The sequence below is a fragment of the Lissotriton helveticus genome, chromosome 12, assembly GCF_964261635.1.
Source record: "Lissotriton helveticus chromosome 12, aLisHel1.1, whole genome shotgun sequence".
NCBI classification, from domain to species: domain Eukaryota; kingdom Metazoa; phylum Chordata; class Amphibia; order Caudata; family Salamandridae; genus Lissotriton; species Lissotriton helveticus.
In genome coordinates, this window is record NC_136073.1 from 552,000,004 (window position 1) to 552,019,023 (window position 19,020).

The 19,020-nt window shown below is 45.4% G+C and overlaps 1 protein-coding gene across 1 annotated transcript in view; it reads left to right on the forward strand.

The window, feature by feature from the left end:
• The window catches only part of RSPRY1 (ring finger and SPRY domain containing 1), a 220,759-nt gene that overhangs the window by 59,002 nt on the left and 142,737 nt on the right, over positions 1–19,020 (forward strand). Inside the window, exon 5 of the mRNA XM_078670430.1 lies at positions 12,112–12,238. Within this exon, the coding sequence (XP_078526556.1) occupies positions 12,112–12,238 (127 nt within the window). The remainder of the gene's footprint in view (positions 1–12,111; positions 12,239–19,020) is intronic.

Genomic DNA, 19,020 nt, shown 5'->3' on the forward strand with positions numbered 1-19,020 from the left:
TTGAATGCAGTTGAGATGTCTAGTATGATCAGGATTGTTGCTCCTGTGTTCTTAGTTCATTGTCAAGCCTAGGGTTGGTTCTGACCCTCTGGAAAGATTAAACCAAGCCTGTGCATCTGAAAGGATTTTTATTTCAGTAAATTGCTGCATTTGGCTGTAAATGTGCTTTTTAGGTCTTGCGCCTAGCGTTGCAGCGCGCAGCAGTGCTCGTGCAGCGAGAGACCTCATGTAGGGGGTTTCAAAACTGACCTAGGAATCGCACACGCTTGTGTGTGTGCTTTTCCTTTTGCCCCACGCTATTGGCCTTTGCGTGCGTCTTTTTAACAAACGGCCAAAGGCAGGCGCGTTGCTCCACCCATGCCATATTGGCGTCGGTTACCCGCACTACCGCCACATGGTTTCAATTATCGTGCCCAGACACTGGAGCGATAATTGAAACCACATGTCTCGCTGTGGCGCGCGCACCACTCGCGGGCTTGTACTTTTTTTGGATCCATTTCACAGGGAAGCAACTAAATGAAAGAAGGAAAGAGAGGTTGTGAACCGTTTCTTCAAGTAGATGGGGCTGTGTACACCTTTACATCCGTGCTGCAATCACTAAATATATTTTTAATATGTTGGATTGTTCGGTGTGCAATTTCTAAAGGGCACTTCTGGAGCGGTTCTTAAAACTCGAGTGAGAAGTGAAACGTGAAAATCCATTGCCTGCTGGTGCTTTGCATGCTAATGTCACACTATCCAGAACTGTGGAGTGCGGGTGAGATTTATTTCAACTGCTTTTTTTTTTTTTAATACAATTGTTCCGCACTAGTGTGATGTTTACTCTCTCTGAGACTCTATCTCTTGAACACAAGCGGAGTAATCCTTTGAATGTTTTTTTTTAAAATAGAGCCTGATTGTAACAAATTATTGGACTATGACCCTTTTCGTGCAGAGGTTTTCAATGCCGACGCTTTACATTTGTTGATACTAACACTCCTTATTTAGAGTGCTAAAAACAACAATGCAGTGGCAAGCGCTACAAAAAAAATCACATTGGGTTCAGAACCCTGCTGAGTAATTTCACATTACATAAAATTACCTGCTCAGAATAGCAAAGAAAGGAGTGAGATATTTTGTTTGAGAAGCGGGGGCGGTGGCCATTACTCTCCAGGCCAACACAGGAGGAAGATTCGGGGAACCCGCTCCGCTGAGGAGTGGATAATAGATCACATCTCGCTGTGTAATACTACTCCAGAACTGACGGCGGTACTAGTTTTTAAATTCCTATTGGGGCAGCCCTCACCCTCCCTTAATCTGTCCTCCAGCTCTGCAATACATACACCAGTACCGCAATGTCGGTTGCAGCATTAGGGTCTTCCAAATATGTGCAGTTAGGAACGAAAAGGAGCGGCCTCCAGTGGTTATGTATTGGATGCGGTGGACCGAGGCAAAGAGTAAGAGGTTGAGCAAACATATTTTCCTTTAGTGCTGGTAAAACTTTATTTACTCCGGGAAACCATCAATTTGGGGTAAAGGTGTGCCTACAAAACAGCGTAGAGTTGCGAGAGGCGGAGTCAAAGTGGTCTCAGTCAACATACTTTTAAAAGAAATTCATGTTACAGTAAATGTCTCCTGCAAAAGACCTCACTAAACATGCAGATGAGCTTCATTTTATGTAGATCCGTAAGTGGGTTACTTGTTTTAACAAATAACCTTTTATTAGTACAGACAACACTAAGCACTGCGTAACATTTTAAATCATGACTTAGTGTTTCAACCAGCCATTCTCTTGTTACATATAATTCCTACCAGCAAAAACTGACTCCTACATCTTGAAACACTCGTTGTAACATCCTGTATTTAATATACATACTTGTAATTTATTGTCAATGTGTTCATATGATGCAAAATGCTCCCACACCTTACATTGGGACAAGTAGTGCTATCAAAAAAAAAAAAATCACTAAGTGCTATTTGAATTGTTGTTCGTGTAATTACTCAAACACAATTGTTAAAGTTAGAGCTGTTAGTGTTGAAAATTAAATTGTTTTTTTACTTTTGTTTTTTATACCAATGGCACTATGCAAATATAATTACTACACTGCAGAAAGAAGAAGAAAAAAGTAAAAATCGTTGTCATTTTCAATGCCAACAGCTCTAACTTTTAACAAATGCGAGACCTATTGCATTGCAAATGCTTGTTTTTAAAATAGTGTAGTCTGTTAGCTTCTGTTTGTTGTTGGAATGTAGCTCAAAGGTGTAGGAAAGTAGAGTATTATGTGGTGTGGGGGTTAGTCCTCACCAAGTGATACTACCCTGATAGCCCAAAGATGGTCCTTGGAATCAAACTAATAAATCCTTATCTTAGTCTTGGTAGTGTGGCAAAAAGTAGTCCGGTTTTACTATAGGAACACGTTTTAAGCAATTTAGAGTACCAACATGAAAAGTAATTGACATGACTCGAGAGAAAGCCAACACTAATTTATAAAAATAGTGTATTTTTATCTTCATTTAGACACCAAAATGAATGGAATAGCGTACATATAACCAAAGTTATAGATTTTTTGAAGCAATAGAAAATCGTTGAAAAATAATACAGTGAATTTGTAACATTGTGGTCAGTGGGAAAAACCACTAGTGACAACTGGTCACTTGAGGTTGAGTTGGATTTTATCATTGCTGGGTAAAGGTGACGCGGGTCCCAGGACCAGGCCATGACGTCAGTTAAAATTTCCCTGGCCCATAGAGCCTGGGTTCCGAGTTGTCATGGCTGTCATTGGTGCTGAATGGGAGCCACTGTAGAATTGCTTTTACCACTGAAATGGTGCTGCTGAAGGAAAAAGATGCAAAAAGAGTGTTGTTGATGACACAGGTCGAAGGTCGGATGGAATCCCCTCTTAATGCAGTGTCTAGTAAAGAGGTCGGTTGCTGGACTGGTGACAAACAAGCCTTGGCAGCAGTAAGCAGTGTTGAAAGTAACTTCGACGTCCGATGGCCCTGGGGAACATTGTAGCTGCCTGTAACTTTGTGTAAGGCAGAACTACATTTCCCACAATGCAGTAGACTGTCTTGATTTGGGCGATTCCCTCTGGGATCCCGATGGCCAGCAAATCTTTGGATGTGGAGTGTTGTTTTGCCTGCCGTTTGTTCAGAACTGAGGTTCTGGTGTCGGGGGGGGGGGCCTTAAATCCTGGATTTAGTGGAGTTAGTGGTGTGGGAGCTATGCAGCTAACCTGCCTCTGAGGTGACCACATCTAGGGGTGTGGATCACCTTTGGTACACAGAACCCTTCATTCTGCCGGTCTTAAAGATGGCGGTAATCTAATTTTAGTGTACAGGCCAGGCTACTCACCCTGGAGGTGTGACTACTCTTCTGGGGGTTGCACACCTCTTTGACTAACTAATTTCCCACTTGCTCTGGCGCAAATATGACTGCGTCAGGGGGAGGACTGCTTTCTCCACTGGGAGTCCGCCCTGATGCTTTGAAGCTCACCGCCTTGATGTGCCAATTCACTACACTGCTTGGGAGGAGGGGTGTGTGACCTCCTTCCTGCCCAAGCCCTTGTTCCTAACTCCTAGAAGTGATCACACTCCCTGGAGGGCAGAATGCCGTCTTGGCGGAGTCAAGCACTAGAAGCACAGGCTGTCCAACCAAAGCATAGAGTAGCTGGGGCAACCAGATGGTCAACCTCTAAGGTTGCTTCCTGGGTGCATGCCACATCACCGTGGGCACAGATATCATGTCCGGTGTGAGTCGCATGTTGTATGATGCAAAACATGATATATTTTGGCGGTACCATAATTAAGCTACCAACCTCAAGAATGCCCAAGTGGCAGCCCATGGTTTCCTAGGGAATGCTAACACTTATAGTAGTTTCCAATGGGAAACGCCAATGTAGGGACATTTAGGCTTTCACTTATTTCCTCCCCTATAACATACTGCACCCTGCCTCCTGGAGGCCTTCCATAGGGGTACCTGGCATATATTAAAAATTATGTATTGACTGTCCCACACATGGTGAGGGCACAGTCGAGTTCGAGCAGTTTGCACTCCCTCCTGCAGTCTGCAATGGCAGGCCTGTTTACTTTGGCCACTCAGGGTGGCACAAAACCTCTTTACCACCTAATCCTTGGGTACTACTGGTACCATATTCTAGGAAATTATCGTGGGGGGCTAAAGTCTTTGTCAATTGGCATTGGCAGTTCACGCAACAGTTTCAGGGAAATAGCACTGGCACCGGAGCCTGGTTAGTAGGCATCAGTGCACTATCGTAGTCGAAAACCAGCGTCTAGCTGTTCAAATAGGGGCACAAATTGGGGAAGATCAAAAGAGCCCTGTTATCTTACAAGAGGGTTATTTGCTACCACAGCATGTTTCTTAAGAAATTATGGGATGGATGAGTATTTTAGCTGTAGATTACAGTACAAAGTAGGTTGTGTTGATGCAGAATTTGTTATGTGTGTTTGAGTTGTTGTGAGGGCGATGCAGATGGGATTACTGAGTGATATTCTGTGTGTATAATAAGGTTGGATATGATGCTGTGTGAAATGAAGCTTGTGGTGGTTAAGAAGAAAGGCAAAGTGTTCCTTTTCAGGTCATAACAAGACAAAACAGGAGTTGGTTTACCCTTTTATTCTAATACCATGACATTGAATTCTCCAATCGGCCTTGCAGGTGGGTTACATGAGTCTCATAAAGCTACAGCCCTATGTGGGCAAGCTAAAATGTGTCTGCCACCCCAACAAGGTCCTTGAAAGATACAACCAGCATCAGACCACACTGGGTGGAGTCATTAGAAAATGGAGCATTGGAAGGAAGAACCTCAAAATTGGATATCCGAAAGGTAAAGAAGACAGACGCCTAATTCTAAAAGGCAGTACTGATTGCAAATACTGCCTAAAGAATGTTCAGCTGGAACAGTGAAAAGTAAGATACTGAAAGATGAGGACATTGTTAATGTAAGGTAACTTCTGCGGTGAAGAATTTGTCTGAATTACTGTGTACTTCCAAATGGACAAAATTGGTCAGAGTAGTACGGACTGTGCTTTGATATAGCTTTAAGACTTGCACGGAAAATGCCAATATTCCTAGTTATGAAGTGCTAGCGCCTGGTGCCCGGAGCCTGTGCGTCGAGGCGCTCCCCGTTCACGGTCTCGCACCTGCTATCGAGGAGCCCCCGGGACTGAGGGAAGAAATGTCTCAGAGGCCTTTAGAAGAGGAGCAGGTAAAATTCCGGGATGTCTGTCTGTTTCTCCGAAGAGGAATGGAAGACTTTATATCAGTGGCGGAAGGATTTTTACCAGAATGTGATGAAGGAAATTCACCAGGCCTTGTCCTTGATTGATGCACTCCTTGAAGTGAGGATGCGGCGCTGGCTGTATGCGGTGACCGCCATTCTTTCACTCACCGAGGGATAACCGGCAGTGAGCGAGAGCTCTTCTGACGACCCTGAGACCCCTGGTGACCGGGGGGGGGGGCTCGGCTCCTGGGGGGGGGGCTCCTGTGTCCTGTGCCCCCTTCCTTTGGACATAATTCAGTGGTGCTTTTGCAGAGAAAGATTGAGTCCCACTGCTTCTGCCCCACGCTTCTTGGCATCCGGGCCTTCTGTGGTCTCTCACGAGCAGGTCTTCATTGTGGTGTAGACCTATCCACAAATTCACAAAATTGCGAACAGTCTTTCTTCTCCTGTGGCGGTAGGTCAGGGTGATCCTCAAGGCTCTATACTTGCACCCACATTGTTCAATCTCTACTTAGAACCACTGGGAAACCTCCTAAGCAAATCTGGGATTCACTACCATCTCTATGCAGACGACACTCAACTCTACCTCAAGGTTGCCTCCACCCATGATCTCTCCTTCCTAAGCTCTACTCTGGACTCCATCCAAAACTGGATGTCAACTCATCAACTGATTCTGAATCCTTCCAAAACTGAATTCCTCCTCTTCTCCTCCTCACTCTCTCCCCCCCCCCGGTTCAATCATGGATGGATCAGCTGAATCTACTCAACACTAAACCCATCATTGTCGACAGCGCAAAATCCCTTGGAGTTATTCTAGACCAAAAACTCAATCTAACCCCCACATCAATTCTATTGCAAAATCTGCTCGTTACCAACTGCGCCTTCTTTGGGGAATCAGACCCTTCTTCCCGGAACAGGACCTTATAACCCTGGTGCAATCGCTGGTCCTCTCCAGATTAGACTACTGCAATTCTCTTCTTACTGGCCTCCCCAAATCTCACCTGTCCCCACTAAAGTCTGTTTTCCATTCAGCAGCTCGCTTCATTTATGGGGCCAAAAGAAGCGATCATATCACACCGATGTTATCCACCCTTCGCTGGCTCCCCTTCGAGGCTAGAGCTATCTACAAGACCGCTTGTATCACCCACAAAGCCTTGCACTCCTCCTCTCCTCGCTACCTGGTGAATAAACTGAAACTCTCTGGAGGCTCGAGACCATCACGCAATGCGGAGAATCTTCTACTTGAACCTCCCACGTTCAAGAAGGAGAGAACAATGGCCCAATCCTTTTCAGGCAACGCAGTGAGAATCTGGAACTCCTTTCCGCCTCAGCTCCGGACCACCACCTCCTCCCAGGCCTTCAAAAGGGACCTCAAAGTTCTCCTCCTCCAGAGACACCTCCAAAAGTGATTCACGTCCTCTTGGTATTTGGAGGACGACTCCCCACTACTGATATTTTCCATGCCCATGGAAGTGCCTTCCCAGGGTATTCCTGGGGTTGGAGTGTCTGCCTCTTTGGAGTATTTTCCATGTACCTGTGTTCGGTGCTCTTGTGTAACTTGCACACACCACTTTGCCCTTGTAACACACGGTTTGCTACCTCGCACATGTTTTTATCTTTGATACTTGCTCAAGTGCCACCTTGCCTACATAACGCTTGTTCGTGTGCCTGAGTGTCTAGCACCTTTTGCAGTATTACACCTCAAATGATACTTTGTTCTCTCTTGTAACTGCACACTTGTCACTTTTTTCTTCCTGTGCACTTTTTACTACCTCATGTATTTTTGGCTGCTCACAATTCTCACTACCTCATGTATTCTGTGTGCTCACAATTGTTACTATTACCTTTACTACCTCATGTATTTTTGGTTGCTCACAATTTTTACTACCTCATGTATTCAGTTTTCTCACAATTGTCATTATTACCTTTACTACCTCATGTATTTTTGGTTGCTCACAATTTTTAATACCTCATGTATATTGTTTGATCACAAATGTCACTTTTACTTTATGTAACGTAACATACGATTTTGTAATGTTTCTCATTATGTTCCATTTCTGTTCCTTTTGTGAAGCGCTCTGACACCTTCGGGTAAAGTCCGCGCTATATAAAAATGCATAAATAAATAAATAAATAAATAAATAAATAAATCTACGCCTAACAGGGATTTACATAGGCCTGGTCCTGACGTGCCTGACTTTAAAATGGCGGCCTCCCCTGCCTTTGTTTCTCTGGCAGCAACTATGACAGACCCCAGTTCCTTCTCCGATACAGAGCTGGACTACACCAAGCGTCGCCATCTCCGCCTACACGTGGATTTCAGCAGCAACGTCATCCAGTGGGGATGTTTCCCTGAGCGTGGAGTCCCAGCAGGGTGGCCTCTCCTCTAGCCTCTATTGGGGACTTGGTATTCTATGTTTGACTATGCAACTGTAGCTAATATACCTACTCCAAATTGATTATTCTTGTTTTTTCCGACCGCTGAGACCTGAGCAACATGGCTGATGCCCGGTGGAGCTGTTAGATAGCTGTAGAGGAGATTGGCCCTGGCTTCACCCCCTTGACCATCACCTACTCAGCCGGACATTGGGCATAGTTTACCTTATCTCCCCGCTGTGTCTTCAGCTCCCTCTCTGGCTTGTTTCTATGCTCTCTCCCCCCTCTCCCCACCTTCTTCTGTTATTTCTATCCTCGAAGCCTATTAATCTATTCTAAACTGTTTTTCCCGAATGTTGAGACCTGAGCAACATGGCTGATGCCCGATGGAGTTGCTAGACAACTAATGAGGAGATTGGCCCTGGTGTCCCCCTCCACCGTAACCTTCCCAGCCTGACATTGGGCACAGTTCTTCCTCGTCTCCCTGCTATGGCTCTTTCCTCCCCTCCTTTCCTAGGAATTCTCTCAACCTCGTTGTTTTTTTACTGTACATTATTACGTTATTGCAACTGATGTAATTTGTAACGCAGTGTTCCTCTGTTATAGCGCTCTGATACCTATGAGTCTAGCCAGCGCTTTATAATAATTTTGATGTACCTTCTAATGCAACGTTCCCCCGGTTAAGCGCTCTGATACCTCCGGGTCTAGATAGCGCTATATCACCGTCGCAAATCAAATAAACTAAAAACAGTTTTTTCCTGAACTCTGAGACCTGCGCAACATGGCTGATGACCGGTGGAGCTGCTTGACAGCTAATGAGGAGATTGGCCCTGGTTTCCCCCTTGACCGTCACCTACGCAGCCGGACAAAGGGGCATAGTTCCTCCTCATCTCCCCACTATTACTCCTTCCTTCCCTCCGATCCTACGAATTATTGAAACATTGTTTATGTGCACTGTACCTTACTATGCTCTTGCATCGGATGTAACTTGTAACGCAACAATCCTAAATGTAAAGCGCTCTGATACCCTCTTGGGTCATGTTCACGCTATATAAAACTTTATAGATAATTTCTTTTTTAAAACATGCAAAAGCAAGTATACACAAATATGCAAATATGCCCTTGTACATGCTTGTGGTTGGGTTTATTAGCACCTTAATGCCAGATCTTTTGGCATTGCCAATACTTGTTACTGTAGAGGAATGCCCCAGAGACATTTTTTGTATTCTGTATAGTATGTGTTGTGTGCTGTTGTGTGTAGAAGTGACATGAGGGTCTTCCCAGACAGCTAGGGCTGTCTGTAGATGACCATAAAGAAAGTAGACACGAATAGAAATTAAGTTGAAGCAGACTGGAAATATAGTACAAACCTTTTATCAGCCAGTCAATAGATCTGGGTTAAAATCAATCATTCTTTTGTTCGCCATGTCACCCCAGTTTAGACCCAGCCATATACAAATCAGTCTTGACCCGGTGCTTCTTGGGAACAGTCCAGACCGAACTGCTAAGCCAGGTCCTCCCTGGACCGGAAATAAGCATCCTGGGACAGGTCTCGGGGCATCACCCTTCATCAGCCAGGCTAGCTTGAATTCAGCGGCACAGTGAGCCCAGTACCCACGTCTGGGCATACCCTGCGCACTTGGAACGAGACAGCAAAAGACACACAAATAGTGGACGGAATGCAGAGCAAATCAAACATTCCCCCTCCCCAGTCAATAGATCTGGGTTAAATCCGTTCCTTTGCTTATCATGCCACCCCAGTTTAGACCCAGCCATATGCAAATCAGTCTTGACCCTGTGCCTCATGGGAACAGTCCAGACCGAACTGCCAAGCCAGGCCCTCCCTGGGCCGGAAACAAGTATCCTGGGAACGGTTTCGGGGCATCACCCCTCATTAGCCAGGCTAGCTTGAATCCAGTGGCACAGTGAGCCCGGGACCCTACCGGTCCAAGGATGCTTGTTTCCAGTCCAGGGAGGAACTGGCCTTACTGTTCGGGCTGGACTGTTCCCATTGGGTGCAGGGTCAAGGCTGATTTGCAGATGGCTGGGTTCAAACTGGAATGGCATGGGGAGCAAACAAGCGATGGATTTAGGCCTAGATCTCTGTACTGGGGTGAATGTATGACATTGTTCTGCATTCTGTCCATCAATTGTTCTGTTTGCAAGAGACCTGGACAGGGTGCAAATTCACACACAAAAACAAGCATTGGCACAGCCAATAGGTCTCTCCTATGCCAGAGCTATTGGCTTTGCCAGTGTGTTTTAGTCATGTTGTACACCAGTGTGGCTGCTGTTCAACATAGCTAAAAGTTAGCGGGGTTTCGTGGACGCGCATCGAGTGGAGGGACGTGGGGTGGGATAGAGTGAAGTAGTGTCTTAGAGTGGAGCAGAGTACTTAGCTGGTGTAGAGTGGTGTGACGTAGAGTGGAGGGGGTATAGTGTAGGTGGGTGAAGTGATGTAAGGTTTCATAGAGTTGTAGAATGGAGTAAGCATGGTGTAGTAGTGGGCGGTCATTACAGACAACACAGTTGCAATTGAAATCTCCATTACATTTGCACAGACGTACATTTTTACTGATTAAAGCCTACAGCTTAATGCATGGAAATGGCATCACCTAGTGTATTGATTGTTTTCGATCGTATAAAAATATTTGTTTCCAGCACACTTCGTGACTACAATAAAATTTGCTTTATTTGTGCTTTGCTAATTCTGATATATTTGCACAGGTCATTTACAGACATTTACATTTTGCATTGTTAGAAAAAACCTTTCCTTTAATACGCCAAGATTGCACGATAATGCCTCTGACTAAGTCTGAGAAAGAAAATTAAACGCCGTGCTCCCTCTGGAGACCCACCCTGACATTATACCTCTGTCTTTGTATGCAAAGCAAATGTGACCAGTTCAGAGCAAAATTCAAAGGCCTATTTACAGAAAGCGAACACTCGTGGAAGAACACAATAAACCAGCTATGTTCCAGGGAGTGATAAAGATAAGGTAGACAGCCTAAAAAAAATAAAGCAGACAAAAAGGAAGTAAGCAAAGGTCAGTTAGAAACCACAAAGCCAATGGTAAGCAGTGGGCGAAATGCATTCTTGGGTCAGCTTTCAGAATGTCCCCAAGACTGATAGACTTCGACTTAAAAATGCACTGTTCTCTATGCAAGTGCAAATGCTGACAGTTTGCACCTACTATAGTGAAAAACCTAGCTGCCATTTTAGGTTGGTCTTTCAATGCAGGTAGGCAAGCCTCAGTTTGAAGAGGGGGATGGATTACCCCACTAGTAGTTGCAGGGTATTACTGCACCTGCCTTTTAGGGGATGCATCCATGGATCTTGGACCTTTCAAACTCCCATCCATCATCCCCACCCTAAGGAGTGGCCTCAGAAGGGCATTGACTTGCTGGTGGCACGGTTGGTGTACTTCTGGACCGCTTATTTATGTCTGCTTCTCTGTGTGGGCGCAGTCACAGAGGTTTCCCTCATTTGCATGGGTTCATGATCTCATGAAAAGTATGGAACACCCTCTTTTTATAGCACTGGTGCACATTTGACAGCATGATCCAGATAACAGAAGCTGATATGCTAGCATCTGTGGCCCGTCTGCAATACTAAGTGCCCTAGGGATACTTTGTATACTACTGTCCCTGATGTCCTTCATCCGTCATATTTAGTATTTGGAACTGACAGAAAAGGCCAGATTTACATTTTGTCTTTCTCAATCCAAGTCTTATCTTTTTATGCTTTGACTCATGAGAGGGTTTGTTTTACAAATTAGAATATTCTTCCCTGATTGGGCGGAATGTTCTAATCACTTTATAGCCTGCCGTAGCTGAGCTATGCTGGCCATTAAAGGCCCACTCCAGCATTAAACGCCTGAGCTGGTAAAGGCTCTCGGCTTCAGCTTGGGCCTTTAACGCTGGAGAGCTGGAGCGAGCCTTAAATGGCTTTTATAGCCTGCTACGGCGGGCTATAAATCTATATTAAATGTTTCTTTATTTTAAAATACTTGTACGGTTGGTGGAATCTGGTCATTCCACATCAGACATTATGTATGTTGGAGGCAAACACAGGTGGTTCATCATGACTACTCTTTGAAAGTAGTTGTGCTGTTGGATGCCGAACTGACATTTCATGTCCCATACATTGCTGGAAACATGCCTCCTTGTAGGCTCCTACCTATTATTGTGATTAACCTTAAAGTTGTTTTTCATTTTGCCTTTTAAACAGTTAATATAAAAAAGTAAAGGCACACTTGTTTTACTCATCACTTTTGTGTCATTGTTTTGAATTTCACTGCTGTTGATGTAATTTAACACTTTCCTTTAAATGCCATCTTTTGGTCCTTTTATTGCCAGATTTGTCTGAGATTACTTTTAAAAGCATTTTATTTGTCTCAAAGTTGTCGAACACTGCTCTTTTTAAGTTAATCTGTTTTATATCTTTCGAATTTGAAATGGGCAAGACTGAATTATTTGCAAGCTCATTTAAAAGCATATTGTCTTTATTTTAGGATGCACTTCAGAAGTTAACGGAGATATTGCGTTTAAATAGAGCCATTGCCTGCCAAGATGCATGCAATCCTGCCAAACATCGTAACACAGCTGCAGTTTTGGGCTGCTTAGCTGAGAAACTAGCAGGTAATTATTTGCCGCAGCCATATTTGCTGTTTAAGATATTGTGTACCAGTGGTGTAAGTAAACTTTCCCTCCATCTTGATGTGACTAGTATTGTCTTTACAATGCCATATCTTGAAGTCATAGAATATATATATATGTAACTTGTCTGTCTTTTAGCGTGTCTGGTAAACAGTTGTGTGGTCGATGGGTGTGTGTGCATGTTTATATATTTATTGACTAAGTATTTCTCCAAGGCTGAGTACTACTGATATCTGAAGGAGACTTCTAGCCACAGATTCCTTACCTTAGAATTAATCTCCCAGTGTCAGACTGGATTCTGAAACTTTACAAGCAGTACCTCTGCCCACACATAGGTGACATCATTCGGCTTCACATAGTCATCCACGCCTGACGTGATGTGCACAACATCCCAGTGCGCTGACATCAGTTCTCTTCTTTTGGCGCAATCAGTGCAGATCCTGAGTGAGCTACCTCTAAGCATTTTTTACTGACTTTTTTAAACTTTCTGTCACGTCCCCTTTTTTTTAGGTCTCTCCTACGCAGCGTGCAAGCGCTGCTTTAGAGACCTTTAGGAATCGCTCCAGGCTTTTCTTCAAACTCGTGCAAGTTTTGCACTGTTTGCTATTGGTACTCATGCATGTCTGGCGTTTCCCTTGCGGGAGCGAGCAGCACGCCATATGTTAGCAATTATCGCAGCTGCTCGCAGGTAAACGCCATACATGGACTTCCGGCCGCGCGCAACTGACATCCCTTTGAGTGGTGCCCTCAGCGTCGCTTTAACTTTTGCGGCCGCGCTGTTCTCTTAGCGCTTGTTTTACCAAGGCTTGTTTAGGACTTGTGCACTGGCTGAGACGTGTGTGTGTGTGTGTGTGTGTGTGCGTGTGCATGCATGCATGCATGTGTGTATTATTGTGTGAATGTGTCTCCCCTCAAACAAACCGTATCGATCCTCGTGAGTATCGCTCTATGCCTATTAGGCACGAAGGGAGTCCGGGTTCTTCCTGTGTGGGCTTTATTCAATCGGTTATCACAGCGATAAATATGGCTCTTTCCCGAATGTTCCCTTCCCTCAGGACCTATTGTCGAGTTTGGGGTCACAATGACACAGCTGACCTTAACCTGTTCACCAGATAGGAAACTTCGCATTGCACAGAGCGTCCTCCTCCATATGCATCCCCCGCCCATCCTGGCGTCACATCTTCCCTGATCACCCTGGCTTCAACCAGCCGCAGCCAATGCGTTGCTCTGCTGCAACAATAGGGATCCTGAATGAACCCTCGATTTAATGTATCTTATCCACTTCAAACACAGGCCCTTCTTTTCATCATGCTTCAATGTGGCATTTTGCAGAGGCTGGAGGGTGGCCGGAAGTGTTCGGCACCCAGGACACTGGCAGCAGATACAGGCTGATCTTGCATAATGGCGCCTGCCATAAAGCGGCATTTATGACTTGATTTCCGATTACGAGACATTCCTGTTAGAAAGACTCAGGTCCCCGCAGTGATGGGCTAGTAAATCACTCCCTGCGGTTTACTAAAAAAGCATTTAAAAAACAGCCAGAGGGTGCATATGAATATGCAAACGGCCATTGTTATACCTGTGACCACGCATGGGCGAGAGAGAGAGAGAGTTCTTTTACTAGTCCTACAATTTAGTACTAGTAAAAAGTCTCTCTCGGACATTTAGTGAGTGCAGCGCTGAAGAAACAGCGTGTCTGGGATGAAAATCATATTTGACGCGCTCAAAGCACACGTCGCCTAGGCAGGTCGTCAATGAGTTATAATAAAATGTACACTTTATTTTACGGGTTCCCATTTATTATTATTATTATTATTCACTATTTCTGTTTATGAAACGTTGATTAGTGTGACGTGATAAAACACAGACAACAGCGCGTAAAAAGGACATTTTAGTGAAACATGTCTGAACTTACAAACTTGGGAAGCAGTTCGGCGCTGTAGACTTAAAAATCAGCCTAGTGCCTTTAAAATCAAAATATAAACTATTGTTTTCTCCCTGGCATAGACCATTTAAAAGAACCAGTATTCAACTTCAGTGCCTTTTTGCCTCCTGCTCTAAGTGGATCTCTCATTACGAGAGGCCCTGGAAACAGGCAGTTATTCCCCCCCCAGCCTGATTGAATAACCGATTCCGGGGTACCGAAAAAATCAGTCCCATAACAAGTTGGGCCCTGTAAGAAAGGAGATATTACAAAGACTTGCACTTGGAGAAACTCCTTGTTGAAAGTAAACATTTGATCATTCTGGTAGGGCAGTAACTGCTGTTAACAGTCCTGTTGAAGTAGTAACTGCTGTTATGCCTCACTCCAACCTGAAGAGAGCTGAATCAAGGAGTATAATCACCTGGAGGAGAAACTGCAATGTGTGGTACTGTGTTTCTTATCAGAGTGATTATTCTACAGACCAATAATTCAGAGAAAAGCGAAATAAGGGCCGTAATCTTAGCACTGTTAATCCGTGTTACACTTACCGAGTAGTTTTGCTTTGTCACACTGTAGTGTAGTTCCTATATTCCCAATAGGCTCTGCGCGTTGGAATAACGTAAACAATAGTTTAGACGTAGGACTGAGGTCGACTAGGTCTCTACTGAATATGTTAGACTTAATTATGAATGCCAGCTAGCTCAGAGGTCACTAGAAACTTTCTCGAGTAAAGAGGAAGGAGTTAACTTTCCTGGATAGACAAGAAGGGATTAGCTTCTGACAACCGCATTAACATGACAACTTTGCTCCCTCCAGAATAAGGAGTATATCTCCAGAGTCGTGTGAAAACTATAGACAGCTATTTCACTCAATCAATCGTGCATGCTTAGTTTCACCAGAGTGCAGAGAAATAGAGAGACGGGCGTTTTCAATAAAAAGTTATTTATTGAGCAGTCCTCTTTCTCGTGCAAGAGAAGTGAATTGCCACAATTACAATGCTTGTTATAAAGTAAAGTGCGTACAGTAAAAGGAGTATTATGAAATAATACTGTAAAAGTATTTATATGGTTTCTGAGCCATATGATACTTAAAATGGATAAAATATATACATACATAAAATCATTGACTAAACGTACTCAACTGATGCTTCTAAGATACGCCTACCCCGGTGTACCTAACCTAAGCCTAGTACGTGGGAAGGGGTAAGTGAGCTGCAGTTTTAAGTTTTTGCCTAGAATCTGAACAAAGAATTCTCTAAGGATCTAATCAGCTCCGTACCTTGGTTATAGAATGAAGGAGGTCTTGTATCTCGTTCTCAGGACTCGATCTCCCAGAAACCCGCAAGGGTGACTGGAAACACTGGAGCTGGATTTCTCGGCAGGAGAAAAGACCGCGTCTCTCTCAGTGCGTCAATGGGAGGGTCGGCTTCCTTCGCCTCTCGCATCAGCTGGGCTTCGAGCAAGTAGATAGCCGCTCTGCTCCAAACCACTGTGTGTTTGCTTAAGGCAACATTGGTATATTTATACCTGAAGGTGCCGAGTTTGACGTAAGGTTGGACATAAGACGTCACTAAGAACTTACAGTTCTTTCTGGACTCCAGGAGTTCTTGTTCAAATCAAAACAAAAGCAGGGGGATTTCCCGGGCTGCTGGAGGCTTGGTTTGTTTAAAGAACACGTTCTGCTTTCTAGGAGTCTATGGGAGTAGCCTTGCCGTATTTGGACTGCATTGGCTATGACTAAATATGGATATGATTCTTATGCCTTTATAAGGATATTATTTGTTATAACCACATAAGGGCATGAATCGGGAATATTTGATTAGGGTCCTAGATACGTTTACAACAACACCAATAATCTGCTTGAGGGAGGACAGGCTGCTCGAGATCTCTGCTCAGTGCGAGTATAGTTTGTCCTGAGCGTGTGTCCTCGCTCCCGGACTTGTGCACAAGTCAGCCCTGGCACGAGGGCGGCTCCTGACTGAGTGACGTCAGCAGGCCTAAGACCTGTGTTACACGCTCAGCCTCCTGGGCTCACTCTGGCACCAACATTGGCTCTGGCAGTTTGAAAATGCAAAGAACCAGGCATGTGGTCAAATCCACTTTAAAGTGATGTGACTGAGCTTTCAAGCATTGTCACCAGCTGGCCTAGTCACCTCACCGCGTAGTGTAGTATTTCCCCTCCTGGACTAGTATGACCCACCTACGTTGTCCTACTGGCTCAGTGCAACAGTTTCTTTAGAGCCTCTTGACTCAGTTTATCCAGGCAGAAACAAACTTTCTTTTCTACAAGCCCTTCGTTTAACAACCTAGCTAATAAATACCAGACAACATATTTTGTTGGCCCATCTTACCAGCAAAATTACTGACATTGTTTTGCCAAAAACTATAGACAATGGTGAGGTCAATGGAATCAGATTTGTGAAGAGTTCCTGACATGACAAAATGCAACAAACTGATTTCACAGCCACCACTTACTTGCATGCATAACATTCCTCAACAGGTAAGCAGCATTGGTTAAAAATGATTAATTAGTTTAACTACTATTCACCACCTGTAAGACATTTGGTGTAGATCATGGGGCTTGTATCTGACATGGATGACTAATGACGTAGAGATAACAAGCATTGGCATAGCCAATAGGTCTCTCCTTTGGGACCTTATAAGTGTTTAGTTATCCAGCACAATATCCTTGGTGCACAACATCCAGTGTTGCATGGCTAAACACTTGTAATGTCCCAAAGGGAGACCTATTGGCTATGCCAATGCTTGTTTATTATTTTTCTTTCAATTTGTAGGGATGTCTTCCAAGAAGCTGGTGGAGTTTAAGCCCTGTGATTCATGTGCCAGACAGATGTCTGTGACAGATGCCCATCTGGTTTGCCTGTGGTGCTTGGAGTGGGACCACGATTTCAAACCCTGTAAGGATTGCCATGCCATGAACCTCCAGGCGCTGAGAAAGCACTCCTTGAAGCTCCCAGTTTCCTGATGCCAGTCAAATCCAGGGAGCTCCAGGTCCCCGTCACGAGGAAAGTCCCAGGCCCGTTTGCTGAGTCATTGCAGGTGCTCGTCTTAATGCTCAAAGTAGTCTGGTTAGTCCCACAAAAAGTCCAAGAAATCTTAGAAGTCGAAGCACTCTCGGACTTCACTGTTCCGGGCCAAATCTTCAGACGAGGTGCAGAAGCAATGTCACTCTAGGTCCCACTCCCATGCAGAGCCTGCCTCTGGGTTTGGTTCGCGCCTCCCTGAGTTTCACTGAGCGACCCTCCCCCAACTCTGTGTTCTAAGAGGCCATGCATCTCATTTCTGAGCGTCAACTACTCTGGAGTGCCTTTGGGCCCCATGGGTCTGGCGTGTGCCCCACACTGGATTTCTCCAAGTGGATCTGCCCTTCGTGCCAGTCAGCCCCCCCTGGATCCGGTGCTGTATCCAGAATGGCTCCGATTGCGCTACTGCAAACTTCCTCAAAACCCATTCCAGCTACGTTTTTGCCAGTGCCGCTGACATTTCACTGTGGCGCAGATCCAGCTCATTTAAGGTATGATTGGGGAAGATCTGATTATCCTTCTCTGCCTCATCAAGGGGGTTGTAGCTATAACTGTTATGAGGTACTGGCGAATGCCAGTGGTCTGGACACCTCACCTGGCACTGGCCTTCTCTCTACTCTCACAGTGGCTATGGAGGAAGGGGCTTGCTTTGCAATGGTGCTGGGGAGGGCGGCTGAAGTCCTGAACCTGCGGCTTCCCATGGTTCAAGTCAGACCACATGTCTTGACGAAGGTGCTTTAACCGGGGGTATCCCCATCAGAACCCTTCAGTAAAGCCCTCACTGATGTCTGCTCGGACCTGAGCCAAGGCATGCACAGGACAACCTGCATAGGACCGTTACCACCGTCGCCTGCTCGTCGCAAGACCCTAGCCTTCTCTTTCCTCCCACAGTGGCTACTGAGGAAGGGGCCTCTTTCGATGGGGTGGTGAGGAGTGCGGCTGAGGTCTTGGACAATCAGCTACCGTCCTTGTCAGTCCGGACTAAAGTCTAGACAGATGTGGTTCAGCCAGGAGTCACCCCCTCAACGCCCCATCACCCTTTTAATGAAGTCTTCACTGATGTCCTGCTTGGGGCCTGGGTCAAGCCCTGCACAGGGGATCGTGTGCAGAGGACAATTGCCCACTGCTGTCTCACCTCTGCTGAAGACCCAGCTTTCCTCACTCAGCACCCCACCTCAGAGAGCTTGGACATCCGGGACTCCACCTCCAAAGTCAACCATGGCGCATTTCCTACCACACCACAGGATATAGAATCTAAGAGTCTGGACACCTTTGGTAAGAGGATGTTCTCTTCCACCAGCCTTGCACTAAAGTCCGTGAACACCATGTGCCTTTTGGGCCAGTACACCCGCATGGTTTGGGATTCGGTTGCGCAAGTGCTGCCCGTATCTTGGAGCAAGTTTGAGCCATACGGTTACAGGCTATTGCATATGGCAGAAACGCAGTAAAGTTCACTGTTCACTGCAGACTGGATATGATTGACTCGCTAGTCAGAGCAATTGCAGCCTCAGTTTTCACTTGGACGCCAGGCATGGCTGAGATCAGCTTGCTTTTCGGTGGATGTCCTGGCATCCCTTATGGACATGTACTTCTATAGTATCAGTCTTTCCGGTGACAAGAGGATTCAGCACTGGAGTGCTATAAAGACAGCCATGTCCATTCCCGCCCAGCCACCATGGCTAGCAAATTCACCAGTTATTTTGTGGCTGCGGTTTCCCCAGGCCTCATGGGACAATTGGCAAGAGGTCAACCCAGTCAGCCTGCCCCCCTCCGGCAGCCGCAGCCTCCAAACCACAT